The following is a 26,316-nucleotide window of genomic DNA, read 5'->3' on the forward strand; positions in this document are numbered from 1 at the left end:
TGGGTGCTGATGGGTGCCTTCAGCACCCCAGGAGGTCCTGCAGAACCCATGGTTTCTCGCTGGTATTTGCTTGTCTACTTAGTAGGAAATGGAACCGTTTTCAGCTGAGAGGACATTTGCACTTAGAAACTTTAAGATTGTACATTTCAGTGTATCCAGTGTTCGCCTCTGGGTTTCTCTTTCCCAGTTTTAGGAATGCCTACTGTCCTTTTCCTCTCTGGAGTAGTTGCTGGTACAGTGTGACCTCTGTTTGGTGACCTGCTGTTGTATGTGAACCTACTTTAAGTTGTGTTAGGAATGTAACAATTCTTTTTTAACTTGCCTTGATCTTAGAGGTTTTGTTTTTCTTTTGTCTTTACTTTTTTGTTTCATGACCTGAAATTTTATGTTTGAATTTGTGAAGAAATCATGAAATTGATTTTGCAAGTATAAAATCAAGGAGAATGAATCAAATTGTCTAAAATTATATTATCTTTTCTGAGTTAAGTATTTCATTCCACTTAACAGAAATAACTGGATTTTCCTTTTCTGATTTTTCAGAACTCAAATCCAAAGGCATGATTTTTTTAGGTTAGCATAAATTTTAAAAACTTTTTTCCTGAGAACATCCTAATTTTTTTACTTTTTTCATTGTTGTGAAATATAAAAGAATTAATTTCCAGTACCTTCTGAGAAGTTTCTCATTTTGAAATGAGTTTACCACTTAAAAGAGATGCAGTGGCCATGGTTTTGGGGATGGGGGGTGGCCAGGGTGAGATGGACCCTGTCCCTTTAAAAGGAGGGAATGGATGTTTGTCCTGAGGTCACTAAGGAGACCACAGTTACAGGGGAGGCAGTTGGAGGGAGGCGAGGAAGAGGCGAGGCGAGGCGCAGGCACGGGTCTTGAGTATAGAATGTGAAATGTGTTAAAAAATGTTATACTGAGGATTTACCTAGAAACAGAGATGTGTTTGTGGAGCATTTAGGTATGATGATTGATTGAGGAGACAGGAGAAATGTTCTTTAAATGCATAAATACACAAAGATAAGCTACCACAGGGATGTCCAATAATTATAACATTAGTCTTCTGAAATCTTTATTAGATTTTTAACTAAAATGACAACAGAGCTACAGTGTTAAGAATTTCTAAATAATTGCTTTCATGTATAATTTTCTTGTTCATCTTTTCATGTTTTGTTCCTGTTTCTCCCTCTGGTTTTTATTGGCCTGGGTCCATCAGAAGTAGGGTTGTAATTGGGAAGCAGCTGATACCAATGACTGATTTTGAAATCCTCCCGCCCACTGAGGCCTGTGCACTCAACCACCAGCTCCCTCTCTACCAGGGTGCCAACCATGGCCTGCCCCAGCCCCTGCTTTCATCGTGTAGTCAAAGTATACATCTTCCCTTTTTAAAAAAAAGTCCTTAGAGGAGGGGGCCATGTTTGTGGACTTGCCGAATGTCTTTGTAGGTCACATCATGTAGACTTAAGAGATTGCTTGGAAAGTTTTGTGCCTTTTTTTTCCTTAAATGTGATTTTAGTTCTGGTTGCTTTAGATCTTTAAACTCTTTTTTTTGTTTGTTTTAGGAGCTTACTCCGTGGACACAGTCTCAAGATAATTTGCCTTGTGATCTGTGAACAGTGGCTGACGACAACAGCATTGGGGGCCTGGAGCTTTCCTTGTGCCACGAAGTTGTAACGGCCCTGTTTGTGCTGGGTTTAGGAAGTCGGGAGAAGTGCCCATGCTTCTGTGTGGGGCAGGTAACAGTGGCAGTAGTGTTGAGAGCTTACTGACCAGAGATGTACTGATGCGTCTTTTGTCATCCAAATGTTATTTACCAGAGACTTTTCAGTATTCACTTACATAACAAATTGTCAACCAGGGGTGTTTGTTTTTGCAAAACTCCCACAGTTGATAGTATGTTAAATGCCAACAACAGAATTTTAAGTTTTGATGTCATGTTTTTATTTCAAAAGTGGCATTGTATATGTATAAAAACTGGTGTACCATTAATATTTGTTTGAAATATTCTAAACTTTAGCCCAAGAGTGTCTAATCAATCATTAGATTGAGTGTTCCTTTAGTTTACAATTACGTGTATTTTTGATGGTGAGGGCTGTATCTTGTAGAGGAGAGTCCTTCCTGCAGAAAGCCTTGGGTGACCAGGACAGTGGCGTGGCCCTTGAGGGCACAGTGTCACAGAATGGGTGCTGATGTCACAGAGTGTGGGCCAAGGTCCAGAGTGGGAAGCTGCAGGCCTGGATGGGGGATGGGAGGTGACATCACTTGGTGGGAACCAAACAGAGTTCCATGGTGTGTGACTTTGAATTGTGTGTGTTTTCTGTTTGAAGGTTTTCATTCTGTACGAGTCCTTCCCCTGGGATGGAACGTGGCATAAAATCTGAGTTGTCATTAGCATTCAAATGTAATTGAAGCCTGTACAGCTTGGGGAAAAAATTCTTAAGGTATATACTGTATTTTTTCAGGCTTTTTTCATTTGAAACAAGAATGAAGTTTTCACAAACCAGAGCCTTTAATAACCTTTTAGAAGAGAGAGGAAATAGAGACACAAGGTTCCATCTGGCTCAGTGTCCCTGCTGCGAACCTGAGCGCAGAGCTTGGTGACCCCTGTTGTGTTGACACAGTCTCGGCTCTAGAATCTGGGCAGATTCAGCAGGGCTGAGTGTTCAGGGTGCAGACAATCCCATCTCTACCCTTCCCCCTGTTGGGTGGTGTACGTCTCACACTACCTGGGGCTCCAGAGTTCTGGGCCCGGGGCCAGCCAGGTGGGAGGTAGGCCCATGTCTCCCTGCGGGGAGCCAGAGAGTCCCTGCTGCCGTATCCTGGCCCATCCTGGCAGCACCACCGCCCAATTCCTTGTTCTCCTCGATTTCTGGTATACGTGCTCGTCCTCAGCAGTCAGGGGACATGTTCACAGATGTGGTTTGCTCGCTAGGTTTTCCTCATGAGCATGGGGTTCGTAACTGAATCCTCCCGCACTGTAGAAGCATTTTTGCTTTCTGTAGGGAGGGTTCCCTCATGTGTGAAGGAGTGCCCCCTTTGCTTGCTCGTAGCTGATGGATGTCAGGCGCGGACCGCAGCCCTGGCTGATGCCTGACGTGGCCTGGTTGTGTTTCCTTGTCAGGTATGGACGAGAAGGGTGACCCGAGCAGTGAAGAGGCGCCCAAAGCCATCAAGCCTACCAGCAAGGAGTTCCGGAAGACGTGGGGCTTCCGGAGGACCACCATCGCCAAGCGCGAGGGTGCCGGGGATGCGGAGGCGGACACCCTGGAGCAGTCGCCCCGGCAGCAGCAGAGCCCCTCCCTGCGGCGTAGCGGGCGGCAGCCGAAGCGCACCGAGCGGGTGGAGGAGTTTCTGACCACCGTGCGGCGCCGCGGCCGTCGGAGCACCCCCGCGTCCCTGGAGGACTCCGGGGAGCCAGCGTCCTGTCCAGCGACAGATGCGGAGACTGCCTCTGAGGGCAGTGTGGAGAGCGCCTCAGACGGGAAGAGCGGGCCCAGATCCAGCTCCACAGGTGCTAAGCAGCGGCTGGCCTCCTCGGCAAAGGCCAGAGAGGGCGAGGACGAGGACGACACGTCCGACAGCGACAGCGACGGACTGACCTTGAAGGAACTCCAGAACCGCCTGCGGAAGAAGCGTGAGCAGGAGCCTACGGACCGGCCCGCGAGGGGCATCCAGAACCGCCTGCGGAGGAAGCGGCGGGAGGAGGATCCGGCTGAGACCGTGGACGTCCAGGCGGGTGATGCAATGGAGGGCTCGCTGCCTGCCTCACGGGAGCCTGAGGGCGACCTGGGGGCTGTAGCCCAGGCAGCGAAAGAGGACAGAGAGGACCGGCCGGATGGAAGAGTGGCCCCGGGAGGGAGAGCTGAGGAAGCTGCAGACTCGGTCCGGCACAAGCCGGAGTGCGAGGTGTACGACCCCAGCGCCCTGTACTGCCTGTGCCGCCAGCCTCACAACAACAGGTGGGTCGTGGGGGAGGGTTGGGGGCAGAGCCAGGGAAACTATCAGAGACTTCACTGTTCTCTTAAGAGAGTCTTAAGCTGGCCTGAATGAGCAACTTGTTCGTTGGGAAAGATGAGCAAGTCATTGTCAGAAAGAAACCAGTGGAGTGGGCGGGCACTACCCAGAACCATGCCCTTGACAGGAGGTGGCTGGTGTGGTATGTTGGCTGCCTGGTCACACCAGCCATGGCAGTGAATGGGTGAGATGGCTTGCACCAGAGTGGGTCTGCCATCCAAGAGAGCCCTCAGGACACTGCTTGGATTGGCTGTGACTGGAGCACAGTGTGGACATTGGGTAGTTAGGCAGGCGCAAAGGCGTGGCTGCCATTCTGTGGACAGGCATTTGAGGTTCAGGGCAGGGTGCCTTCGAAGAAAAGGATGATGTGCATTTGGTAATGTATAATGGTAATAGAACTGAGAGAAGGGCACACTGACATTCTTTATGCTCCATGTTTCTGTAATTTTTTTTAAAAAAGAGTGTTGGAATTTGACTTATTGATATGTTTACAATTGAGTTTGTCTCTCCCTTTTCATTCCTGATACCATTGGCTTCCCTGGTGGCTTAAGCAGTGAAGAGTTCGCCTACAATGCGGGAAACCTGGGTTCAGTCCCTGGGTTGGGAAGATCCCCTGGAGGAGGGAATGGCAACCCACTCTAGTATCCTTGCCTAGGAAATCCCATGGACAGAGGAGCTTGGCAGACTTCAGTCCATGGGGTCGCAAAGAGTTGGACACAACTGAGCAACTTAACACTTTGACCGTTGTTTTCTTTCAGGTTTATGATTTGCTGTGACCGATGTGAAGAATGGTTTCATGGTGACTGTGTGGGCATTTCTGAGGCTCGAGGGCGGCTCTTGGAGAGGAATGGGGAAGACTACATCTGCCCCAACTGCACGATCCTGCAGGTGCAGGACGAGGCCAGCTCAGAAGCCACAGACATGCAGGACACAAGGTCAGGACCCCTGGGTGCCGACAGCACAGACTTCACCAGTATAGGAACCGTGGAGCAGAAGTCAAGTGAAGACCAGGGAATTAAGGGTAGAATTGAAAAAGCTACAAACCCAAGTGGCAAGAAGAAACTCAAGATATTCCAGCCCGTAAGTACTTATTTCCTGAGGCCGACAGTAGAGGTGACTGTTAAGCCCTCAACTGCCTTGGGCAGAAACATCAAGTTTGGAAGAGTCTGTCTTCTGAGATAAAGTTAGGTTTTCCCTATAATGATTGGCGTAGGGCTGGGGCTCTGTGGGCTCTTGGGGCCATGCACCTGCTCAGGGCCAGTATGGCCTGTTCTGTTTTCTGTTGTTGTTGTTAACTGTGTCTGTCTCCTGTGCTGTCATTACTGATTTAATGTATTTCATAATTTTTTAAAAAAATTAGTCTTCAGTGGTCTCACAACCAGCTACTTGATCTTAAGTGCATGTATTAAGAAAATTACTTTCGAGTCACAGAAGCATGTGTGCACCTGTATCACCTGCCCTGTGTTGAGAAAACCAGTAGTCTTGTCCCCACCTCAAGGCAAGATGCCAAGGCCAACCATGGTGGCCGCACAGCTCCACAGGGTGACAAGATGACTGTGCCTGATATGCCCTCTGTAATGGTGTCCCCCACTCACCAGTGTTTTGCAGCTCTTTTTTTCTCCTTTCTCAGCTCTTTTCACACATATCTTGTCCAGGGGCCATGGTTTCTGTGCATCTTGAGAGAATTGTCTCAGGCTCTCACGAGTGTTGTACTCAGAATGTGTTTTCACCCCAAGCCTTCCTTGAATTGGGGGCCCACCCCACCACCATGGCCCATCTCTTTTAGGTGTTGTACACGCAGGGGGCCTGGCGGTGGCCATGTCAGCACCCTTGCCATCACCCCCTTGCAGTGAGTTAGCTTTGAGGGCTGGACCCTGTCCTGGGGGTGTGAGGAGGCACTGAGTGGAAATATGAGAATAACTAGTAATTAAGAAAAAATTAACAGAAATGGAAGTTAGCAGGGAGCATCATCTTACTGCTGTGTTTGAGACTGCATATAAGCTTAAGTGTTTTTTCTGGGTAGAACTTGGATTCTGTGGAGCGAAGTCAGTTAAGTACATTATTTGAGGAAAAAGATTTTGCTCAAGTACATTTGATGTATATGTCACATACATTATTAGTTTTGCCCATTAAAACATGCTTTAGTAATCATGGCCACAAGCAGCTGTGTTCAGCCCTTGTCATTTTCCAGATTCCTGCTGCTTAACAGGTGACCAAAACTTAGTGACTTAGACAATAAACATCCGTTACCCCAGAAACACAGGCCTAGCTGAGCCGGGTCCTCGGTCTTACAAGGCTGCTCTCCATGTGTCAGTGGGGCTGGGGTCTCATCAGTCTCGGCTGGGGTAAGATCCACTTTTAAAAGCTTTCACGTAACTTAGCATATAAAGTATGTTCCTGGCAATTGTGGCATACTGATACTGGACCTGTTGTTTCTGAGATCCATGTGTAGTTGGGCGTCCTGGCTATTGCCTGAGATCCTTGACTGCAGAGCCCAGGCCTGGGCACCCTCCCAGCAGAGCCAGCAGTGGAGTGTTCACTCATTTGGAGGCTCAGTTCCTCTTTTGAGGGTTTTTACCTGATAAGTCAAACCCTTTGGACTAACTCAAAAGTCTCTTGCCTGGTATCTTAATTGAATTGGCAAAATCCATGCCCATTCGCTCAATGACAGAACCTAATGCTGGTGTGAAATCCCGCTGTGTTGAAAAGTGTGCAGCAGAAGTCCTCTGAAAGTTCTGCCCACCGTGCAGGGCTTGAAGGGTAGTTGAAAACGTGACCCCTTACTCAGGGGAGAGGTGGGTTTATGTGTTTTGAATAAACAGATACATTTTTATGCATAATCATTCATACATGATTAAAGCCGTTAATCTCGGTACCCCGTAAATAGTAACCTTACAAAGCATGGTGCCTGCCTAGTGGGTGAGTACATTGAACCCGTGTCTGGTCCTGCAGGTCGTGGAGGCGCCTGGTGCTGCCAAGTGCATCGGCCCTGGGTGCTCAAGTGTGGCGCAGCCCGACTCGGTCTACTGCAGCAACGACTGCATCCTGAAGCATGCTGCAGCCACCATGCGCTTCCTGAGTGCAGGGAAGGAGCAGAAACCCAAAGCAAAAGAAAAGCTCAAGACAAAGCCAGAAAAAATTGTTCTTCAAAAATGTAGCGTTCAAGTAAGTTGACCAAGACCAGCCATTTGCGTAGTTGAAATCAAAAGTGCCTGGAGGTGCCAGGCTTGGTAGGTTGATTGAGGGAGAGGAAGGTACACAGGCTCAGAGGGGCCCAGCCGCCTGCATGCACCCTTTGCCTTCCCCACCAGTGTTCTGGTCAGAATTACGAAGAGGCACGTGTTGTCATGTTTTCTTCCTCTGCCTCTAGCTGAGGGACTAACAGAAACACGGAAGCCAGTGGCTGCATAGAGTACCTCCCCCTGCAGATCAGCCCTCCTGGGAGCGAGTGTTCCCTGTTGGAGTCTGTGTAGGCAATGGGGTTGGGAAGCGGGCCCTGAGGGTGCCCACATTGAGTGTGTGGGGGAGGTGCAGGGGTGTCATTGGTGCGCTTGTCCTCTCCACGTGTTGTTGTGCACACAGCCCCTGTCTGGGTGGTGTCGCTTGGGTGTGTTTTTACACGGGGACACTGCCTGCTGTGCTTGCGCTTCCTTTCACTGCTTCGCCCCAAACCCCCTTGTTACCCTGGCAGCCTGGCCCCGCAGCAGGATGCTAGGGCAGTGACCCATGCAGCTCTTGGACTGGGGTGACACAGAAGCTGAGTGTGTCCTGGCCTGCACCGGCGAGTAAAATGAGTGCAGGCTAACTTCTGATCTCCCTAGTGATTGGGGCTTTACTGATTATCCAGGCAGGCATTAAAATCTCTTCTGTGCACAAGAGACTGGCTTCAGACAAGAAGGAAAACGCGGTGAAGAAGGCAGCAGTGGCCCCTCCCAGGAACGAGGTCCTCACTAAGGAGCCAGCCTGTGAGAGCAGCACGCCATCCTGGGCCAGCGACCACAATTACAATGCAGTAAAGCCAGAACAGACTGCTGCCCCCTGGCCGCCACTGTTGTATAAATGTATGTATCACCCAGGGGGAACTCTGGACCCTTCCTGGTCTTACTGGACGGCCGTGCACTTGGGCCTGTTCAGAGCTAGGAGTTCTAGCCATGTGTGGTGCTGCACCTGCAGAGATCGGAGCCCTTGCCCGAGGCCAGGAGGCCTCCTGAGCCTGGCGCACCCTTCCTTAGTCTGTCGGGACTTCCTGTCAGTATTTCCAAAAAGCTGTACCAGCTCATGGCTGAATGTTCACCTCTGACCATTGATGTCTTTAATCGCTTTCTTTATTATTAGGCTCTGGTAAGTATGTATAGTGTCTTCAGCAGAACCTGATGGTGGGGCACTCAGCCCGCCCCCAAGGTCCGCCGGAGTCTACCATGGTGCCACCACCGCCGGGAGCTCTCCACATGGGGCTGTGCTATGCAGCCTGCTCCCTACACACGTGACCCTCTCTTCTCTGTATGTTGTGGGAATCTCTTACTGCACAGTAGTGTTGTAGCTGATTTTCAGCTGAAGTAAGATTTTCAGGAGTTAAATTATTTTTGACCAAACTGGAATTTTTTTCACGTCCAATTCACATACTACACACGACACAAATACACACGCCAGTCCTGAAGGCCTTTGGCCCGCTTCCTGTGCTGGAAGGTAAGTGAGCACGACGTCTCTGCGCGGAGCAGCACCCAGACCAGGAATCCTGCCCTGCCCTCCTACCCCCTGCTTCCTGAGAGCGGGGTTGGATGGGTCAGACAGACTCATGCAGTCCCAGAGGAGATCATGCAGCTTGACTCTCCTCTGTTCTTGTTTCTCAACCTCATTCTCCAAAATTAAATTTTGGATGCTTAAATTGCTCCAGGGCACATTGTATTCTGAAATTGAGATTATTTTTTGCTCAGTTTTAATTTATGCTCTTAAACTCTTGCAACTTTTTTGAAAGCACCAAAAGGTTAAGTGGTCCTAAGTTTGCAGATTACAGGCGAGTGCTGCCTCCCTTCAGCCCAATCTTAGGCCAGTCCCCCGAAGGGGGACCTCCTGGATATAATGTGGCTGAAAAACTGCATTACTAGATGCATTTTGAGAATGTAAATAACCCAAGACCTAAGAAATGAAGTTGCAAGTAAACTGCAAGGTGATACTATGTATATGTGTATATATATATTTATTTATTTTCAGATATTAGGAGTGAGTAGTTAAATATTAACCAGTTGCTGTATTAAAATGAGTTTCAATACACCTCAGGTTGTTTGAACTAAGAACTTCATGCTAACAACATGTCAAATTTCCATCAAATTATAGCACCTCAACACAGTAGAGGTATACCTCTACACAGTAGCACTTTACAGGGCTTAGGATTGGACCTAACTGTAACCATTGCCCAGCTGTGAGCGGGCGAGGAACAGCCTCTCTGGGATCCTGTGCTAACTGCTCTCGGTTGGTTCTTAGGCATGTGACAGAATAAAAGGAAGATGGGGGTGTAGCCACAAACTTGGGTGATTGATTTCTCTCCAATTTCCTTGTCTATCAACCAGAATCCGCCAGGCTCTGAGCTACGAGTCAGCTGTAGGGTGCTCCACAAGTAAGGAAAGTTGACAGACAGGAGGGGTGGGCACCTGTCCCCCAACTCTTTCTTCTGGGTTTTTGGTGGAAGACGGTTGGAGGGGTGGGGAGACCGGCCCGCGAGGAGGCAGTGACTGCTCACAGGCGGGGTTTTCTCTCCCCTCTGCCCTGCCTTTTCTTTCTGCACATCAGCTCCTCACTGACTCTCCCAGCACATTTATGGGTCAGAACCACGTGGATGGATAGCCACAACTTCAAGCCTACATAAGGCTAGTTTTTGAGCTAGTTGAGCTAGTTGCTTCTGATGATTTTTTGTTATCCCAGAAATGTCATCTTCCCAAAAGATGATTGGGAGGAGCGTAAAAGGGCGCTGGTTAACACCCGACTTCGCCTCGGTGAGTAGCAGCTATGCCTCTGCCTCTTCCCCAAACCACCCCCTGACAGGGAGGGGGCTGTGGACCTTCCCCAGGGCCCTGCACACACACTCAGCAGGACCCTTACCTGCCACCCAAGCCTCGGCTGTGACTTTTCTCTGGGTGCAGTTGATGCCAGGACAGTCATCAGGAGGGGTCGTTGTCCACATGGCTTTGGGTCCAGGTCAGGTCTTGGGTAGCAGTTGGGTGGTCAGTGTGCTGCCCCGGCAGTGCTCTGGAACCTCCTCTCCCAGGCTGGCCCTGGCCTGGGGTTGTGGGTGAGGGGCAGCCCTTGCTGTTCATGAGGGCTCTGAACTACTGCCCCTGTGGACATAGAGTCCTTCACATCCTTGGGGTAATGGGAGTAACATGTACTTGCTCTCTGGTATTTATGTTGTTTTTCAGAGTTTCTGTACAGTTTACCTTAGGGAAACAATTGTTTTATTTCTCCCCCAAATTATGATGTTTCTTCATGTTTTCATAGTTCTGCAACTCAAGTTTTCCTCTCCATTTCCTCCTCTTCACTTCTCAGTACTATCCAGGCACAAAGAGGGCTGAAGTGTTTTTTCTGAAGTGTCCCTGGTTTGTTAGAATTTGAAAGTGAAACTCTGACAGACTCAGAACATTTCCCCATGTTTTAGGCTCCCTCCATGGCCCTGAAGTGATTTGAACAAACACGGGATATGAACAACATTTTGAATGAAAAATGAGATTTCTGCAGTTTCCTTTAGCTTTGAGAATTAAAATGGGAACCCCTGGCAGAACCTGTGCACTAGGTCCAGTGATGCTGAGCAGCCTGCTGGGACACAAGCGTGGCCCGTGTGAGCCATGTGTCCAGTCTCCCAAGTTGTGGCAGCTCCGTGGGCTCCAGGACCCAGGGATTGGTTTCACAGGGGTGAGGTGACACCTGTCACAGACTGTGAGAGAAGATGAGCTTCCCAAAGCAGAGTAGTCAGTAGCGATGGCCCACTCGGAGAGACATGTTTTATCAGCTGCATGAGCCATTTTTATCCGTCTCTTCCAGGATAGTGGCAAAAATGTGTTTGGTGACAAACAAGCTTTGCACATCTGCATTTGTCCCCCCACTTGGAGAGTCAGAACCTGTTCTCGTACAGGGTTCACCAAGATGGCTGTTTTTTGTTACCCATACAGTTGGAAATGTTTTTGGATGTCATTGACATTCTCTGGTATTTTTAAAGTATTTTACTTCTTACAAAGTGTTTGATTTTTTTAATAGCCAGCTATTCAGAAAGTTAGTGCAGGGAAGGTTTTGCATGCACAGGTGTTTTCTCTGACAGACCCTCAGGTGTGCCCAGGCTGCCCCCCGTAGTTCTGATGTTTCACCAGGGGATGGGGTAGAAGCTTCCAGCAGGACTGGTCTTGCTCACCATGCCTGCTCTTCTGTGGCCTGCGTGTGGCCTGTGGGGCTCTGCGTCTCCTGTGACACACACAGACGAGCCTGAGGCAGAGTCCCAAGGTGGCATCGAGTCCACAGGACTCTGAAGATGCAGCTGTAAATCCTCCCCTGTGGTACACGAGGTTAGGGTGTACTTGAACAGTTAACGTCCTCCATGTTTGTTGCACATTACCGTGCACATAGTTATAGTCTTCCTTCTGAAAGTTAAAGAAGTTAAGCTAAGAAGATTGATAAGAAAGTTTTCCATTTTAAATTTCTGTAAATGAAGCTTGCGGCGTTGCCGTGCACCGGGAGGCATCAACAGGACAAACACCAAGGTAACTGCCGCTTAACCCTTGGGGTCAGCAGGTGCCTTGGGCCACAAGCTCCACTGAGTGCCACCCTTGGGGACTAGGGGTTCTGCGGGGTGGGGGAGTAAGCGTCCAACCTACCCCTGGCCCCATCATGGTTCTTAAAGCTGTAGATGATTTACGCACAGACGAGTGAAAGCTGAACCTCATTAAAGTGGTAGGAGTGCCTGTTGGCAGGGTCGGAGCTCAGGAGGATACACAGTAGCTCTGCTCCTGGTGGGGTCTTGGGGAGGGGGTCACCTCCACCACTAGCCAAGGTGATAGGACACGGGAACACTGCATCCCATGGCCTCCATCCCATGTCATCCTAGTGATTCCTGTTGAAGGGGTGACTTAGACCGTTTCTTTCATACATTACCAACCCATTGTGAATCATTCAGTATTTTATTTTCAAAATACTGTATGTGAAACTATTAAAACAAGGAAGGGTTGTTTGCCTCTGGAAGTGTACTTGGTTTTTTGCAAATTTATTATGGATAGTTCTGTGCACCTCTGAAGGTGTAAATTGCTCAAATACTGGATATCAGTAAGAAAAAAGTCCATCTGGACAAACTTTGGCCCCAAAGGAGGACAGTTAGGACATGCATTCACATACAGACTCCTGCTGTGAGAGCGCAAGGCCAGAGCTCAGGCCTCCCGAGTTTTCTCTGTACCCTCAACCGCCCCCCCCCCCCCATGTAAGCATTACAACTACTACAGGAGAAATTCACTGAAGAATACTTAATTAAGCAAAGGTACAAAAGCAAAATGGTGTTTTTCACACCAGGAGGAGTCAAAAAGTTAAAATGAGAGGCATCCTCATACACGGCCAAGCTGAGCTGAAAATAGAGCTGCTGATACAGTGTGTGGAGTCCATCCGCCAGGTCCACTATGGCCTCTAAATCCTGGCTGGTCCCCTTACCTGATCCTTGGGCAGTAGCTGCCTTGTCTGGGCAGGTTTGTAACCACGTGGGATGGGCAAGGGGGGAAAGGGAGGGGGTCCTCTACACACACCATGTGGTGAGTCTTGCTTGGTGCCTGGTCACACCAGAAGCTCTAATTCCTTTGACGTTTACAGCCCATGCTTCCTGAGAAGTGCCCCCCGCCTGTGCTTCCTCTGTACCCCGCTTTCATTGTGACACTAAGCCTCGTATCTAGGGGCTTTTAGGGTAAACTGGGACCTCGTCTGGGCAGGACAAGAGGCATAAAGCCGTGGCCGTCGCTCAGGGTTTCTTGCCGGGCCCTGTGAGGAGCCACCCTGCAACAGCCTTGACTGGGCACGGGCAGCCCGGCGCTGCTGCTTCGTCCTGCTGCAGCTGCACAGCACTGTCTGCCCAAGGAGGGCGGCCCTCCGCGCCTGTGTCCTCTCGTCCCCACCGAGGCCCACCAGTGCCACCTAGTGGCCAGCGAAGCCATAGCACCACAGCCGCCTCGCCGAGTGACAAGGCCTCCGGTTTCATGCTGATTGGGAAATTAGCCAATTAGAATGTTGCTGGTCCCTGAACGCACCGGCCTGCCTGGTTCCTACCAGGCTTCACCACAAACAACTCATTTCCAGTACAAACCAATGGCCGGACCCAGCAGAAACGACGTCATCTGGGGCAGTGACCAGGCCACCGGGCAGCTTTTCCTCCTGTAGCTGCTCCCCAAGAAAATGCCTTGCCTGGAACTTGGGCCACTCTTTGTTGCAGGCAGGACCCCAGGATGACCCAGACTGGGCGCACACTCCTGGGGGAGGGGGTTGTGTTCTTCCAATTTGCAAGCTGGTAGTCCCCCCTGCTTCCTGACAGCACTGCGGGGAGGGGGGGGGGGGTCCTGCCTTTCCTGGAGCCACGATGCCCTGGGGGTGTTGCTTTCCTTCCCTTCTTTGAAGGTGCACATACAGTAAACAGCTAGGAGGAATTTGGGTGAAGAGTTGGCAGGTGCAGTTTAAGCTCTACACAGAAGTTTGTCACTGCCACACTCCAGTGCTGTGTGGTGTCGCTGCCATTCCAGCAGCAACCAGCCCACATCTCTGACAGTGGGGCCAGATGGACAAGGGGGACAGAGACAACTAGCTGTTAAGGTCCACCATTGTCCACATATTTACTAGTTTCTTAATTTACACTAGTTACATCTACCTACTTTGAGAGGCAGGGAAGGCAGGATGAAAGGTGACTTAAGCCAGAGGCAACTAGTTTTCCAAGAGAGCAGAAGGCTGGTTCGGGAAAGCTGTCCCCTAGTTCTCAGGTGATGTTCACTTACTGCACCTGCTCCTGGACAGCAGGTCACTCACTTCAGTCACCTGGACGGGGAATGGCCCCCAAATAAGTCTCTGGCTTCTGTTTCCCTGAGTGAGAGCACGCTGGTGAGATAGCACAAATGTGGGTCTTGAAGAGTGAAGGATGTGAAGTTAACAGGAATTGTCACCTGAAACAATGTAGATGCCACAATGGCAGGATTTGAGACCCTATCACAGGTGCCTCATTTGAGGATTCTGGGAGCACTTTAGGCTACCTTTTTGGAATTACTTTAAAATGCTGTTAAAAAAAAATCTCAGTGAAGTCTGAAAAACCATCAGTGACTGGGCTGGTTTTAGGTCTGGATCTTAATCTTGACGGCTGGTTCCTTCATCCCCTGCTTGGTCACATCTGGGACCGCATCCTGCTGCACTCTGCTCCGTTTCCCCAAGAAGAGGTCCTCCACCGGTCTCATTTAACCTAAACTCTAGCAGTCTGTACATTAGGTGCTGCAGACCCTCTTAGCCAAGTCTGAGCTGGTGAAGAAGAGTTTCCGTGTACTGAGGTGTGGCAACTCCCTTAGGGACATGAACTTGAGCTGATGAAATAATATGCACAGAAATGTAATTTTTCATTTTAGTTGCTGTGAGGTCCCCAGTTTTTACTGTATTAACTGATTTGCTGATGGGATGTGGGTATTGGCCAGCAGGGCAGATGTAGAGCATGAGTGGGCTCTCCACGGGGAGTGGGGTCTTGGGAAGGCCTAGACAGTGTCACGGGGTGGGGGGGGGGGGGTTGCCAGCAGACACAGGACTAGTGGTTGGGACACCGTGGATAAGGGACATGAATCAGGTTTTGTGAGATGAAAATGGGAGACTGGAAGTCAAGATTGTTGCTTGATGACAGTGAACTGCCTCTAACCTGACTCTCAAAAGTGTTGGGTGTGCATAGTAGCACTGTTTCAAACTTGGTTAGAAAGTAATTTTGCTTAAACTATGAAGTGGAAAAAACTTGCAGTCCCTGGGCTTTTAGCACCCTGTCTGCCCTGGCATTGCCAGTGTTGGAGGCAGGGCAGTCCTAGAGGGCAGTGCTCTGACCCTGTGCCAGGATGGCCCTGCGGGGTGTTGGCTGTGAATGTCTCAGGGCTGTTGTGGAGTCAAGCCTTAGTTGCAGATAAGGGTCTCATCTCCCTCACTGGACTTTCTCCCTGGGTCTCCCTAGGACAGTTGCAAGAAGCACCAGCGGGTGACAAATTGGTGACTCTAATCTCTGGGTAAAGTGGGAAGGTTGCTGGAATATCTTAAAGTCTCCCATTTAGGTGCTGGGGACTCACCATGCCGTGGGTATTTGAGAAGTCTGCACCTGGGCAGGCCTCTCCATTGGTCCCATGTGAGATGACCACCTGCCCCAGGTTGTGTCCCTGTGCTGTCCCAGCTTGCACCCTGGACCCACCTGTTCCCCGTATCCTGCCCATCTGGGTCCAACCATTCTGGGCAGAGGACTGGAGTGGGGCTGTTTGGGAGTGGGCCACAGGACCCAGTACTAAGGGACTGTTGGTAAAAAAAAAAAAAAAAAATCAAGTGACTGGGCTGGTTTTAGGTCTGGATTTTAATCCTGACAGGCTGGTTCTGAGAATGATCTGCCTTGCTTACCTGCAGGTGCAGCTCTCTCGGTCTGATACAGGGTTAGGTATACTCTGTCAGCATGAAGTACTGGCATAAAGATTTCCGTTTTAGCTTTTGACCACATCCCTGTCTGGATTAAAAGCCCAAACCTACTGTCTTACCCAATAACAAGCTGCAGCTGGAGGCAAGTGGATGGGAATGTGTTTTGGCCCTGCCACCCGGCTCCTGGTATAAAAGTAGCTGGCCTCCCCATGTTGCAGTCTTCTGCCAGAATCGTATGTCTCATTAATGTTACCGTGTCCAATTGACTTTCCGAAAGAATGATGAACACCTGTGAGCCCCTTACCCCCTGGGATGGACAGTTGCTAGTACTTCCAGAGCCTTTGGGGTTGGGGGCAGTGAATATGCATTTAAAGAGTATGTCTGCTGCATCCTGGAAAAGTTTTCTAAGTTCATGTTTACCAAAAATTGCACTGGAGTTCTCCATGAGAGTGGTCTTTGAAATTATACCTTTTCTTGGTACAATGAAATTTGCCCTTCAATTTTCAACGTATGTTAGGTGTTTAAATTTAGCCTTTAACAGCTTACTGGGCTTATTGATTGAAGGAAAAGTTTTAATTAATAATAAAGCATTTGTCCTCGAAGTATATAGTCGCAATCAGAATTGTTGCTGTAGTCCTTTTTACACTCCTTTTGTGAATTTAACAGTTACTTTAAAAGTTCTGTTTAAGTCCATCTCACAGAGTGATGCCTGGTTAACTCTGCTGGATTCTGGTGCACATGCTATGTGGGGCCCCCATACCTCCACCTCACTAAGCGGGTCTCTCTCCTTTGCAGCTGTGAAGGAGGACAGACGCATGGAGGACAAGACGGCTGTGGTGGTGGCGAAGAAGTTGGCTCCTCCAGGTTCCTCGGGGGCCGGCAGACAACCCCCAGGCAGAAATCTCCTTCCAAAGAAGTCCCCTTCTTTTGCAAACACAGCAGTGGCCAAGCCCACTGTCAGAAAGTCACCCTCAGGCTTCAAGGGCACCATCCCCAAGAGGCCGTGGCTCTCGGCCACCACCTCCCCCTCAGGCAGTGCTCCCCCTGCCAAGCAGGCAGGGCTGGTGGCTGCTGCTGCCTCATCTGCTTCCAGAAAGTTCCCCAGCTCTGCTGCTTCTGTGGGCGCTGCCAGGAAGCCTGGGAGTACCTCAGTTCCCCTGGCCTCTCCAGCCCCGGGACGCTTGGGCCCCGTGAGCCCCGCTTCATCACAGCCAAATTCACAAATTCGGCAGAACATAAGACGCTCCTTGAAGGAGATCTTGTGGAAAAGGTGCGCTGTTTCACTGTTTCTTGTCTGTTAAAGCAGATGGTTTTCCCCATAAAAGGTGGCAGTTTCATGGTGGCCCCACTGTTGAAAGGAGAAAGTCACACAAGGGACTTCCCTGGTGGTCCAGTGGTTAAGACTCCTCGCTTCTTCAGAGGAGTTTGGGTTCAATCCCTGATGGGTGAACTAAGATCCCGCATGGCACGTGGCACAGCCCAGAAAATAAAGTCACTTGTAAGTGCAGCAGTTGATGGGGGGTTTTTTCATTCCTTGTAGAGTCAATGACAGTGATGACTTAATCATGACCGAAAATGAAGTAGGGAAAATCGCACTGCTCATCGAGAAGGAGATGTTTAACTTGTTCCGAGTCACGGACAATCGGTACAAGAGCAAGTACCGCAGCCTCATGTTCAACCTCAAGGACCCCAAAAACCAGGTGTGTTCCTGACCCTTAGGAGTGGGACAGCCCTGGCCAGGTGCTGCCCAGGCCTGCAGTCAGGGCGCTTGGTCCCCGCAGCGGCTATGCGTGAGCAGTGCACTGTCGTCATGGGGCCAGGCACTCGCCTGGCCAGGCTCCTGCCTGCCTGCACTACCTCTTAACTCTGTACCTTCTTCAGTCGACTGTTTTCTGTGAGGTGATCTCTCACAGGGTTGGTTCAGCAGGCCAACAAATCGGCTGCCCACCTCGGGGCCCCTGTTGTCTGGGCCCTCAACTGGCTGTGGGGCCTCGGAGAAGGAACTCTCCTTGATGTGGTCTCCACATCCTTTCTAGTGTCTTAGAATCACACCTGCAGAGATTTTGAAGGCATGAATGAGACCTGTTTGTTTATAGGGACTTTTCCATCGAGTTCTGCGTGAAGAAATCTCATTGGCAAAACTGGTGAGAATGAAGCCAGAAGAACTGGTCTCCAAAGAGCTCTCCGTGTGGAGAGAGCGAACGACAAAGCCCGTGAGTACTGGCAGGAGCGGCGACTGGAGGCCCAGAAGCCTCCTATCCCCGACCCCCTACCCCCAGAAGTGAACTGATAGCCTTTTGGTGCAGGCGAGTCCTCTTGGGTAAGAAGGGCTAAGGCTTTATGTCTTTCTCATTTTAGGTGATGGAGTCCAGAACGAAATTGCACAATGAGACTAAGAAGCCTGCCATTAAACAGGAAGCCGTTCCCGACATGGAAGACTCTCCACCAGTGTCAGACTCTGATGTAAGCACCTGCGCCTTTGGGGTTTCTAGATTATTGCGGGGTGCTTGAGCTGTTGGGAGGACACTAACCTTAAGCAAGTGTGTGGAGTTCTACTGCTCCTCAAGTTCTTACGTCCAGTGGTCCTGTTTTCTTTCTTCAGTGATCCTTAGTCATGTGGGGTGCTTTCTCATGGGTGCTATTCTTTTGGGGATGGGTTGGAAAAGAAGTGATCTCTCTGCCGCTTGATGTGTGTTAGGAGCAGCAAGAGTCGGTGCGGGCAGCCCCCGAGCGGAGTGCAGCACCGCTGCCGGGCGTCTTCAGCAGCATGCTGCAGGACACGACCAGCCAGCACCGGGCGCACCTCTTTGACCTGAACTGCAAGATCTGCACGGGTGAGCAGGCCTGGGGACACTGGAGAGCCTCTTCCTGACCTTGGGCTCAGGTCAAGTCAGATGGTCAGGGGCTAGAGTTCGCCCTCCACCATGTGGGATTTCTCATGCAGGCCTTCCTCTTGTTCTCCAGGTCAGGTTCCATCCTCGGAAGATGAGCCAGCTCCGAAAAAACAGAAGTTGTCAGCTTCTGCCAAGAGGGAAGAGTCCAAGTCCAAGCATGACAGCCCCCCACCTGAGCCGGTTCTCAGTGAGGCAGATGATATGGCACCCGAAACCCCGCCTGAAAATGCCTCGGAACCAGACCTGGAAAGTGTAGCTCGCACCCACTTAGAGGGAAAGTACCTCCCAGCACCCCTGGAGGACAGCCAGCCTGAGCCTCCCGCCCTGGAAGGTCCACCCTGCCCCACCCCTGGTAGTGGCAGCGTGCTCACCACAGTCACGATGTCCGGTCGGGACCCCAGGACTGCATTGGGCGGGCCGAGCACGGCCACAGCTCCTGCAACAACCCACCCGGAGGGCACCACCCCAGCAGAGCCCCGACAAGACGTACCAAAGCCAGTGCCACCCTCCGTGACGGTGCCCAAGTCCATCCTGGCCAAGCCATCTGCGTCCCCTGAGCCTAGATATCTCCTGTCCGTGCCGCCATCCCCAAGCATCAGGTGCGGCTTCTGCATCCTTCCTTTCCAATGAACAGGGAGAGCAGTGATGAGTGACAGTCGTTCAGCTCTGAAATCCACCCAGAAGTGCAGCTCTCTTCAGTTTTCTGTTTCATAAAAAGGCATATTTTGAAGCTTTGGTTTTAGGGTGACTAGTTATCCTCTTAGAGATATAGATCATAAAAACTAAATTTGGAGCCATCTGCTTTTGTTGCCCAGGCAGTATATATTTCTCTGACCAGGATGTATTGGTGTCTCAGACGGTAAAGAGTCTGGCTTCCCTGGTGGCTCAGACAGTAAAGAGTCTGCTGCAGTGCGGGAGACTTGGGTTCGATGCCTGGTGGGGAAGATCCCCTGGAGAAGGAAAGGTTGCCTGGAGTGACAACCCACTCCAGTATTCTTACCTGGAAAATCCCATGGACAGAGGAGCCTGATGGGGTTCCATGGGGTTGCAAAGAGCCAGACATGACTTTCACACAATTTAAGTAAATACTGGCAATTCTTTGGGCAGAGAGAGAAGGTTCACTCACTTTCTGTGGTTTTGTTTTGCAGCATCTCAGAGTCCCGGTCCCCTCCTGAAGGAGACACAACTCTCTTCTTGTCTCGACTCAGCACCATTTGGAAAGGATTTATTAACATGCAAAGCGTAGCCAAGTTTGTCACTAAGGCGTATCCTGTCTCTGGATGTTTTGATTATCTCAGTGAGGTTAGAACCGAGAGAAGTGTGAGAGTGTGTGTGTGTGCGCGCGCGCGCGCGCATGAACACACCTGTTTTCCAAGGAACTCTAATTCCACACTGGAGTCAGATGTGAACCAAGAGAGAAATGTGTGTGTGTGTGTGTGTGTGTGTGTGTGTGTGTGTGTGTGTGTGTGTGTGTGTGTGTGTGTGTGCGTGCGCGCGCAAGCATACCTGTTTTCCAAGGCACTCTGATCCTACACTGGAGTCAGAAGTGTGACCATCTTCCTCTTGAGTGTCTGGATGCACAAGCTCCTCTAAAGGCAAAATAGGGGTTGTTTGTGCTGGCCTAAGTCAGAGATTATGCAGTTCACACAGTGGTGAGAACTCAGATGAGAATTCAGACCCTTCATCTTCCCTGAAAAAGCTGAAGCTCGTTTTCCTCCTCCCTCTGCTCCACTAGAACTTGTACAGGACCTGGGTGGGTGTGCGTGTGCCCAGCTGCCTGTGTGCAGGGGCACACACACAGCACCGTTGTTTTTCAGAATTAATGAAACAGCATTAGCATTTCAGACTCAGCCAAGAGTGCTCAGGCACTTCTGAATCATACCTGATTGTTACTCTGTATGTTTATTCTTAAAAGAGAACGTTAAAATGCTTTGCTGTCACCCTAGTTAGCAGACAGTTGTCCTCGTACCATCCTTGGGTTTGGTCATTCATGATCCTGGATGTTAGTTAACTGAGCAGCGTTTGACTGCATGATGGCTGCTTTGTTTGGAACAGTTGTGGTTTTCTTGTGGATCTGGCGTCTGGGGTCTCTCTGTGACCACCAGGGTTTTACTGGCCACTCATCAGAGTCTGTTCCATTTAGGACCTGCCCGACACGATTCACATTGGCGGGAGGATTGCTCCAAAGACCGTGTGGGATTACATCGGCAAGCTCAAATCCTCAGTGTCCAAGGTACCTGCCCGCGGCCTGGTCGCCGTGCCTGAGGAAGGAGGGGTTTGTTAGCACTTGAAATGTCTCAGTTTGTGAGGTGTTTCCAGGTGAATGTTTCACATCCAGCTGACAGCTGGCCACCCTGTGAGGGTGTGTTTGGGGAGTATGGCGGTGGAAGCTTTGTGATGGGTGTGCTGCTGAGTCGGTCAGAAACACGGGCGCTTGGCTTCCTTACTGTTGAGCCGCTGGAGTAGCATTGGCAGCGGCGGGGGGTGGCCAGCGGAGATGTGGACCCAGCCATGTGTCTGCATGTGTGCTGCTCTTTGTTGGAGGTGCTCTGGTTTTTGTTGGGGTCACAGAGAGTGACGACCCTGGTCCAGTTCAGCCCTTGGGTTTCAGAGCTGCAGACAGCTCATCACATGCTTCATGGTCTCTTAGCTCTGTGTCAGATGCTGGCCCTGCACACAGATGAGCCCTTCGGTACAAGAACCCCATGAGGTGGGATCTGTGTCGAGATCCCCTGGGACTATAAATAGAAATAATTTTAAAGAGACTCCTCCGAGACCAAGATGGAACCCAGCAGTCTTGAGTTTGGGGCCTGTGCTCCTTCACCGCCCTGTTTTTCTCATGTGTTGGGCAGCAGGACTGGGCACTGCTTCCCTCGCAGCTGCTTCTGAGGCTCAGCAGCTTTTCCGAGCAGCCACAGACCCATGGTCCCATCCTGTCTGTCCAGGAGCTCTGTCTGATCCGCTTCCACCCCGCGACTGAGGAGGAGGAGGTGGCCTATATCTCACTCTACTCCTACTTCAGCAGCCGCGACCGCTTTGGCGTCGTGGCCAACAACAGCCGGCATGTCAAGGACCTCTACCTGATCCCACTCAGCGCCACTGACCCCATCCCCTCCAAACTGCTGCCCTTTGAGGGGCCAGGTAAGCACCAGCCTTCAGACCCCAAGCATCCCCTCCCACCGACGCCAAGCCTCCCCTAGACCTGCCTCGGCAGTGGAACTTGGAGCAGGGCTGAAGCAGGTTGGGCTGCAGTACTTCCAGGGTAGAGGAGGGGCACTGTGGAGGTACCTTGTCAAGGCGTAAATTGTCTTAAAGAGTTCTGTGCAGAGGGCCAAGCCTGCAGTGTCCACCTAGAGTCTGCCTGGCCCCAGGTAAGCAGGTGTTGATGCACAGGAGCTGGGGCAGTGCAGGGTAGACTGAGGTCTGGCGTTTCGGTCCTGCCTCCCTCTGGACGTCGGCCGGTCTGTTCCTCCTCGTCTTGGGGATTCATTTCGAAGAGATGCAGGAAATGGCAGTGAGATAGGAAATGGCTCTAGAAATAGGCACTTTGAAACCTGCTGCTCGAGTTTTACCTTCAGCGGTCCTCTTTCTGCCTGCTTCTTCCTTACAAAATGCTGTGTCAAGCGTGACTTACACACTCATCTCTTGTGGAGTGGCCAAGGTGGTTCCAAGGGGGACGTGGTCTCTGAGGGCTCTTTAAACCCTGAGAGGTTGATGTGACTTAAGTTTCACAGAAAGATGCCCATGTGGGAGCATCCCCTTGGCCATGATGCCCCCACGACTGATGGCCCCTCAGAGATGCCGAGTCCACCATGTGTTCGGGGCTCTTGAAGTACTTTACTTCAGGGTTGGTGGCTGCACCTGGCATCTTTAGGGGCCCCCCCTGCACCTGGCATCTCCTTGTCCATGGCCATGCTCCTGCCACAGCCACATGCACACATGTGCCCACCTGTGCTGGCTGGGCCCCTGCAGGGGGCTCGCCCCTGGTGGGCTCCGCAGCCGTGCCACCAAAGTCCTGTCAATCCCCATAACCACAGGTTTGTGCTCCTAGCACCACACACAGACTATCTCAATGCCAAACACGTGTCAGAAGCCAAGTGCTTTGGGGGGCTGTCCCCCTTCCTCATACCAAAGTGGTGCTGCCTGATGGATGCCTGGGAGGGCTGTGGCCAAAGTTCTTGGCAGACAGCTCCTGAGGCTCTGGCCAGTCCCCGGACACCATGTTCCTGATGCTGCAGTGACGGTTGTGAAGCCAGCTACCCGACACCGTGAGGAGCCTCTGGTCAGTCCTGAGGGCGGCAGCCTTCGTGGGGCCTAGCTCAAGCATAGACGGGGATAGGCACGCACAGAGTGCTTGTCCAGTGGGGCAGGGAGACCGTTCCAGCCTCATCGGAGCCCCTCTTGTAGTTCTACCTGCAGACTCCGTGGCTCCGTCCCAGGGCATCTTGTCAAAGTGAGCCGGGGACTAGCCAGGCTTGGGGCCACGGGACAGTCCCTGGGAGAGCAGGGGCGGATGAGTCAGGAATGGGGATGAAGGAGGGAGGCAGTGGTCAGGGGCCACCAAGGAGACATCCCTAGCGAAGCCCAGACAGGAGCTGACACATGGTGCTGTGCTGGGTGGGGGCCACACTGGGCACTCCGGGTGACACAGCCACAGGGAGTGCTGGGTGGGAGTGCTTGCCTCAACCACCAGGTGACCACGCTGGGTGACTTAACAGGGTGGACATCACTCCTACCCCCACATTCCTGAGGCTGACTCCTGAGGGGTGCCCCACAGCCCTTGTGGCAGGTTTTCACCCACAGTAGAAGACGTTTCAAGACTTTGATTGAAAGGCTTCTAAGTCTCAGCTCGTTTAACTTGGTATATGTGTTTTTAATTCTCCTGGGATGTTCATCTGACAGTGGTATCTGTGTGTCTTCTGTCCACTTGCACATCGGCCAGACGCCCAGACCCTGGGCCACACTCCTCCCTGAGCCGCTTCACACACTTAAATCATGATGCGGTGCAAGTGCTCGTGGGCAAGTCACTGGCTTGTAGTGTGTCTGCCAGGTGGGCAGGGTGCTCTGCTGTCTCTGCACCGTGTTGATGGCACAGGCCCAGCCTGAGGGGCGTCGTGTCCCTCACAGCAGCCAGCCCGGCTGAGCACCCACACTGCCTGGGGGTGTTGCTGCCTGAGGTCACCAGGCCGGGGAGTGTGGAGCCAGGGTCTGCCCCGGCCCTGCCTCCATCCTGAGGCCTCGCTGGGGCACGGGGCTTTGAGTAATCCGTAGGCCGGCTGCCGGGGCTGGAGGTGGAGAGTGACCCACTCAGCATGACTCGGTCGCTGGAAAAGTTACGGTTGCCCCTCACTGCTGAACTTAGGAGCCAGCGGGTTTTCACTGTGTGGCTCACACCCAAGAAGCAGGTGGAGACAAGGCTTTGAACCCGTGTCCAGAGCTGGGGAGGCCTGCACCCCCTGCCTTCTCTCATCGTCCTCTCCACCCCGCACTGTGGATGGTGGACCTGGAGGGGTCTCCACGCAGAGCCCACAGCCCAGCCCCCTGTACGGCGTCCAAGCACAGCCCGAGCCTGCTCCGCCTCCAGGACCTTCTGTCCTGTGTGCTCCCAGGCTTGTCCCAGAGAGGCCAGGCCGTTGTCATGTCACATGCCGCCCTGCATGTTATTTCGGGGGACAGCTGGGAGGCCTATGTCCCTCTGACCCAGCTGACAGTACTCTCTACGGTGGAAAGTAGCCCAGCTCGGCGCCCCTCACGCTGGGACGCGGGGTCTCAGCCAGGGCTCTCCAACCACATTGAGCAGAGGACAGGGTCATACCTTCTAAGGTGTGGCAAGGAGAAGGCCGTTCTCTTAGCAGGTGGGGTCAATCCGTGGTGTCTTCTGTCTTCACTCCTAATTGTCTCTTGAATTAGCTGAAAATGTCCGTGACTTGCAATGTTGTCAGGTAAGCATGTCTCGAGTGTCTCTGTGTGTATGTGCGCATATGCGCCTACTTGCGTGCTTCCATAGCCGTGCAGAGATACTTTTATCAGAGTCACAGTCATGCCATGCAGAATGTGTTTCTCTCTCCTTTGAAATCAATAAAAAATATTTCATGGAAACTGGTCATTGTTTGTCTGAGTTTGAACCGTTTGGTAGGTCTTGGTACCTGTCTAGGTGCACCGTGACCGAGGACTATCTCTGCCTGCTTTGCCTAAGCCGACACCGCGAGCTTCTGGCTCTGCGGGCAGCACTGCACATGCTCCTGTTTGCGGACAGACAGCACTCTGCTCACTGGGACCACAGGTCTTAGGGACCCAGCGTGGGAGGTCTGCCGGGGAGTGAGTGTGCGGGGGCAGGCAGGGCTTCTCTGCCCAAACACTGAGGGCGGTAACTGTTAACACCAACACAATTTCTGTTCCCACAGGTGTGAACATTTTGTCTTGTCGTACTCAGGCCATAACAAGGTTTTCACTTTAATGAATAGTGGAGCATGCCAGGTAGACTTAGGGGTAGGAGCATTATGATGATGGGGTTAAGGAGTCATTTCTCAGCTGGTTTATTGATTAAAGCTAAACCTCACCCTCCAAGCACCACATCTGAGGTATCTGGGGGCACCTCCCACCCCGGAGAGGGGGATGCTGCTTCTCATCACTTTCCCTGGCCTCCCTGTTTCTGACACACTCAGACACAGGCCCTTGTTTGGACCTTGGCTCAGGAAATAATCACACACCTTTTCCGTGAGTCCAATTCTGTATGGCCAGTCTGAGACTGGCCCTCCCACCGTGAGGATCTGGGGCTACGAGCAGCTGAAAGACTTCTTTCACCCCCTTGGAACATTGTGAACCATTTGCTTTGGAGAGTCAAGTGGGGGTGCCAACACGCTGGTGCTCAGTCTGGTCAACACCCCTTGTCTGGAATCAGTAGTTCAGTGTCCCCCACATCTACTTCTCATCTACTTTATCACAAGCCTCACAGCCACCCTCAAAGGGAGATGGGTACATCAGCACCCTGGCTGGTCACCCCTGCTGGTGCTGGGGGTGCCCCATGCCCTCTCTGAAGCCCCTGTCTCTGCACACCCTTCTCAGGGTGCCTCTCCTCCAGGACTCACACTCAGCAGTGGTCATGGCCACACTGGCCCCAGTGGACGTCTTTGGGGACAACTGTCCCACCACCACCCCGGTGGCGGCCTTGCCAGACGCCCACGTGTGAGAGTGCAGAGCGGGTGCAGTGGACATGCTCTCGTCTCCATGAGGGCCACTGCTAAGGCCCCAATGTAGTGCAGGGAGCTGTAGGTCTCCCATAAGCAAGTCCTTTCCAAGGTGCTGGCGACATTTCAGGTCTTCATGCTCCATAAGCTGATTGTGTGAGTCAGATGAGATCTGACTGCTTCCATATAGGGGCTTGCATTGTGAGACAACCCAGTTTAAATGTTAAGATCCTGGAGAAGATTAGTAGGGAAGTCCAAAACTGACACTCCTCCAACTCCAGAACTTGACGAGGCGTGTGCAGATGGGGTAGCTGAGACCAGAAAGCATTTTAACCACAGACCTGCTCAGGAGATGCCAGGGAGCTTAGTGTTTTCACAGCAGATGTAAATGTGAAGCAGTTCCATCATAACCTTATGTGTGATGGCTGTGACCACAAAGGCAGAGTCTGAAGTGTCTTGCCGAGTCTGATGTACACTTTGTTGGTTAGGAAGCATCTGGAGCTGGTGAGAGCCATGGTGGGAGCAGTGCTGACTGAGGACAGGACGCTGACCCTGGAGCTAACATGGTGACAACGGT

At 51.6% G+C, this 26,316-nt stretch overlaps 1 protein-coding gene across 4 annotated transcripts in view; it reads left to right on the top strand.

The window, feature by feature from the left end:
* The window catches only part of DIDO1 (death inducer-obliterator 1), a 48,878-nt gene that overhangs the window by 16,297 nt on the left and 6,265 nt on the right, over positions 1 to 26,316 (top strand). For 2 of the 4 annotated variants that reach the window (XM_020889522.2, XM_020889521.2), the window contains exons 2-15: positions 1,567 to 1,740; positions 3,126 to 3,963; positions 4,777 to 5,098; positions 6,971 to 7,183; positions 7,866 to 8,079; positions 16,454 to 16,928; positions 17,199 to 17,358; positions 17,755 to 17,871; positions 18,017 to 18,121; positions 18,357 to 18,492; positions 18,623 to 19,151; positions 19,701 to 19,854; positions 20,696 to 20,785; positions 21,498 to 21,693. In XM_020889522.2, coding sequence (XP_020745181.2) covers positions 1,722 to 1,740; positions 3,126 to 3,963; positions 4,777 to 5,098; positions 6,971 to 7,183; positions 7,866 to 8,079; positions 16,454 to 16,928; positions 17,199 to 17,358; positions 17,755 to 17,871; positions 18,017 to 18,121; positions 18,357 to 18,492; positions 18,623 to 19,151; positions 19,701 to 19,854; positions 20,696 to 20,785; positions 21,498 to 21,693 — 3,568 coding nt within the window. In that variant the 5' untranslated portion in view covers positions 1,567 to 1,721. Of the gene's footprint in view, positions 1 to 857; positions 966 to 1,566; positions 1,741 to 2,331; positions 2,446 to 3,125; positions 3,964 to 4,776; positions 5,099 to 6,970; positions 7,184 to 7,865; positions 8,080 to 16,453; positions 16,929 to 17,198; positions 17,359 to 17,754; positions 17,872 to 18,016; positions 18,122 to 18,356; positions 18,493 to 18,622; positions 19,152 to 19,700; positions 19,855 to 20,695; positions 20,786 to 21,497; positions 21,694 to 26,316 lie in introns of those variants that run through there. The other 2 variants (XM_020889525.2, XM_020889523.2) reach the window with 2 other exon arrangements.

The sequence above is a fragment of the Odocoileus virginianus genome, chromosome 9, assembly GCF_023699985.2.
Source record: "Odocoileus virginianus isolate 20LAN1187 ecotype Illinois chromosome 9, Ovbor_1.2, whole genome shotgun sequence".
Taxonomy (NCBI): domain Eukaryota; kingdom Metazoa; phylum Chordata; class Mammalia; order Artiodactyla; family Cervidae; genus Odocoileus; species Odocoileus virginianus.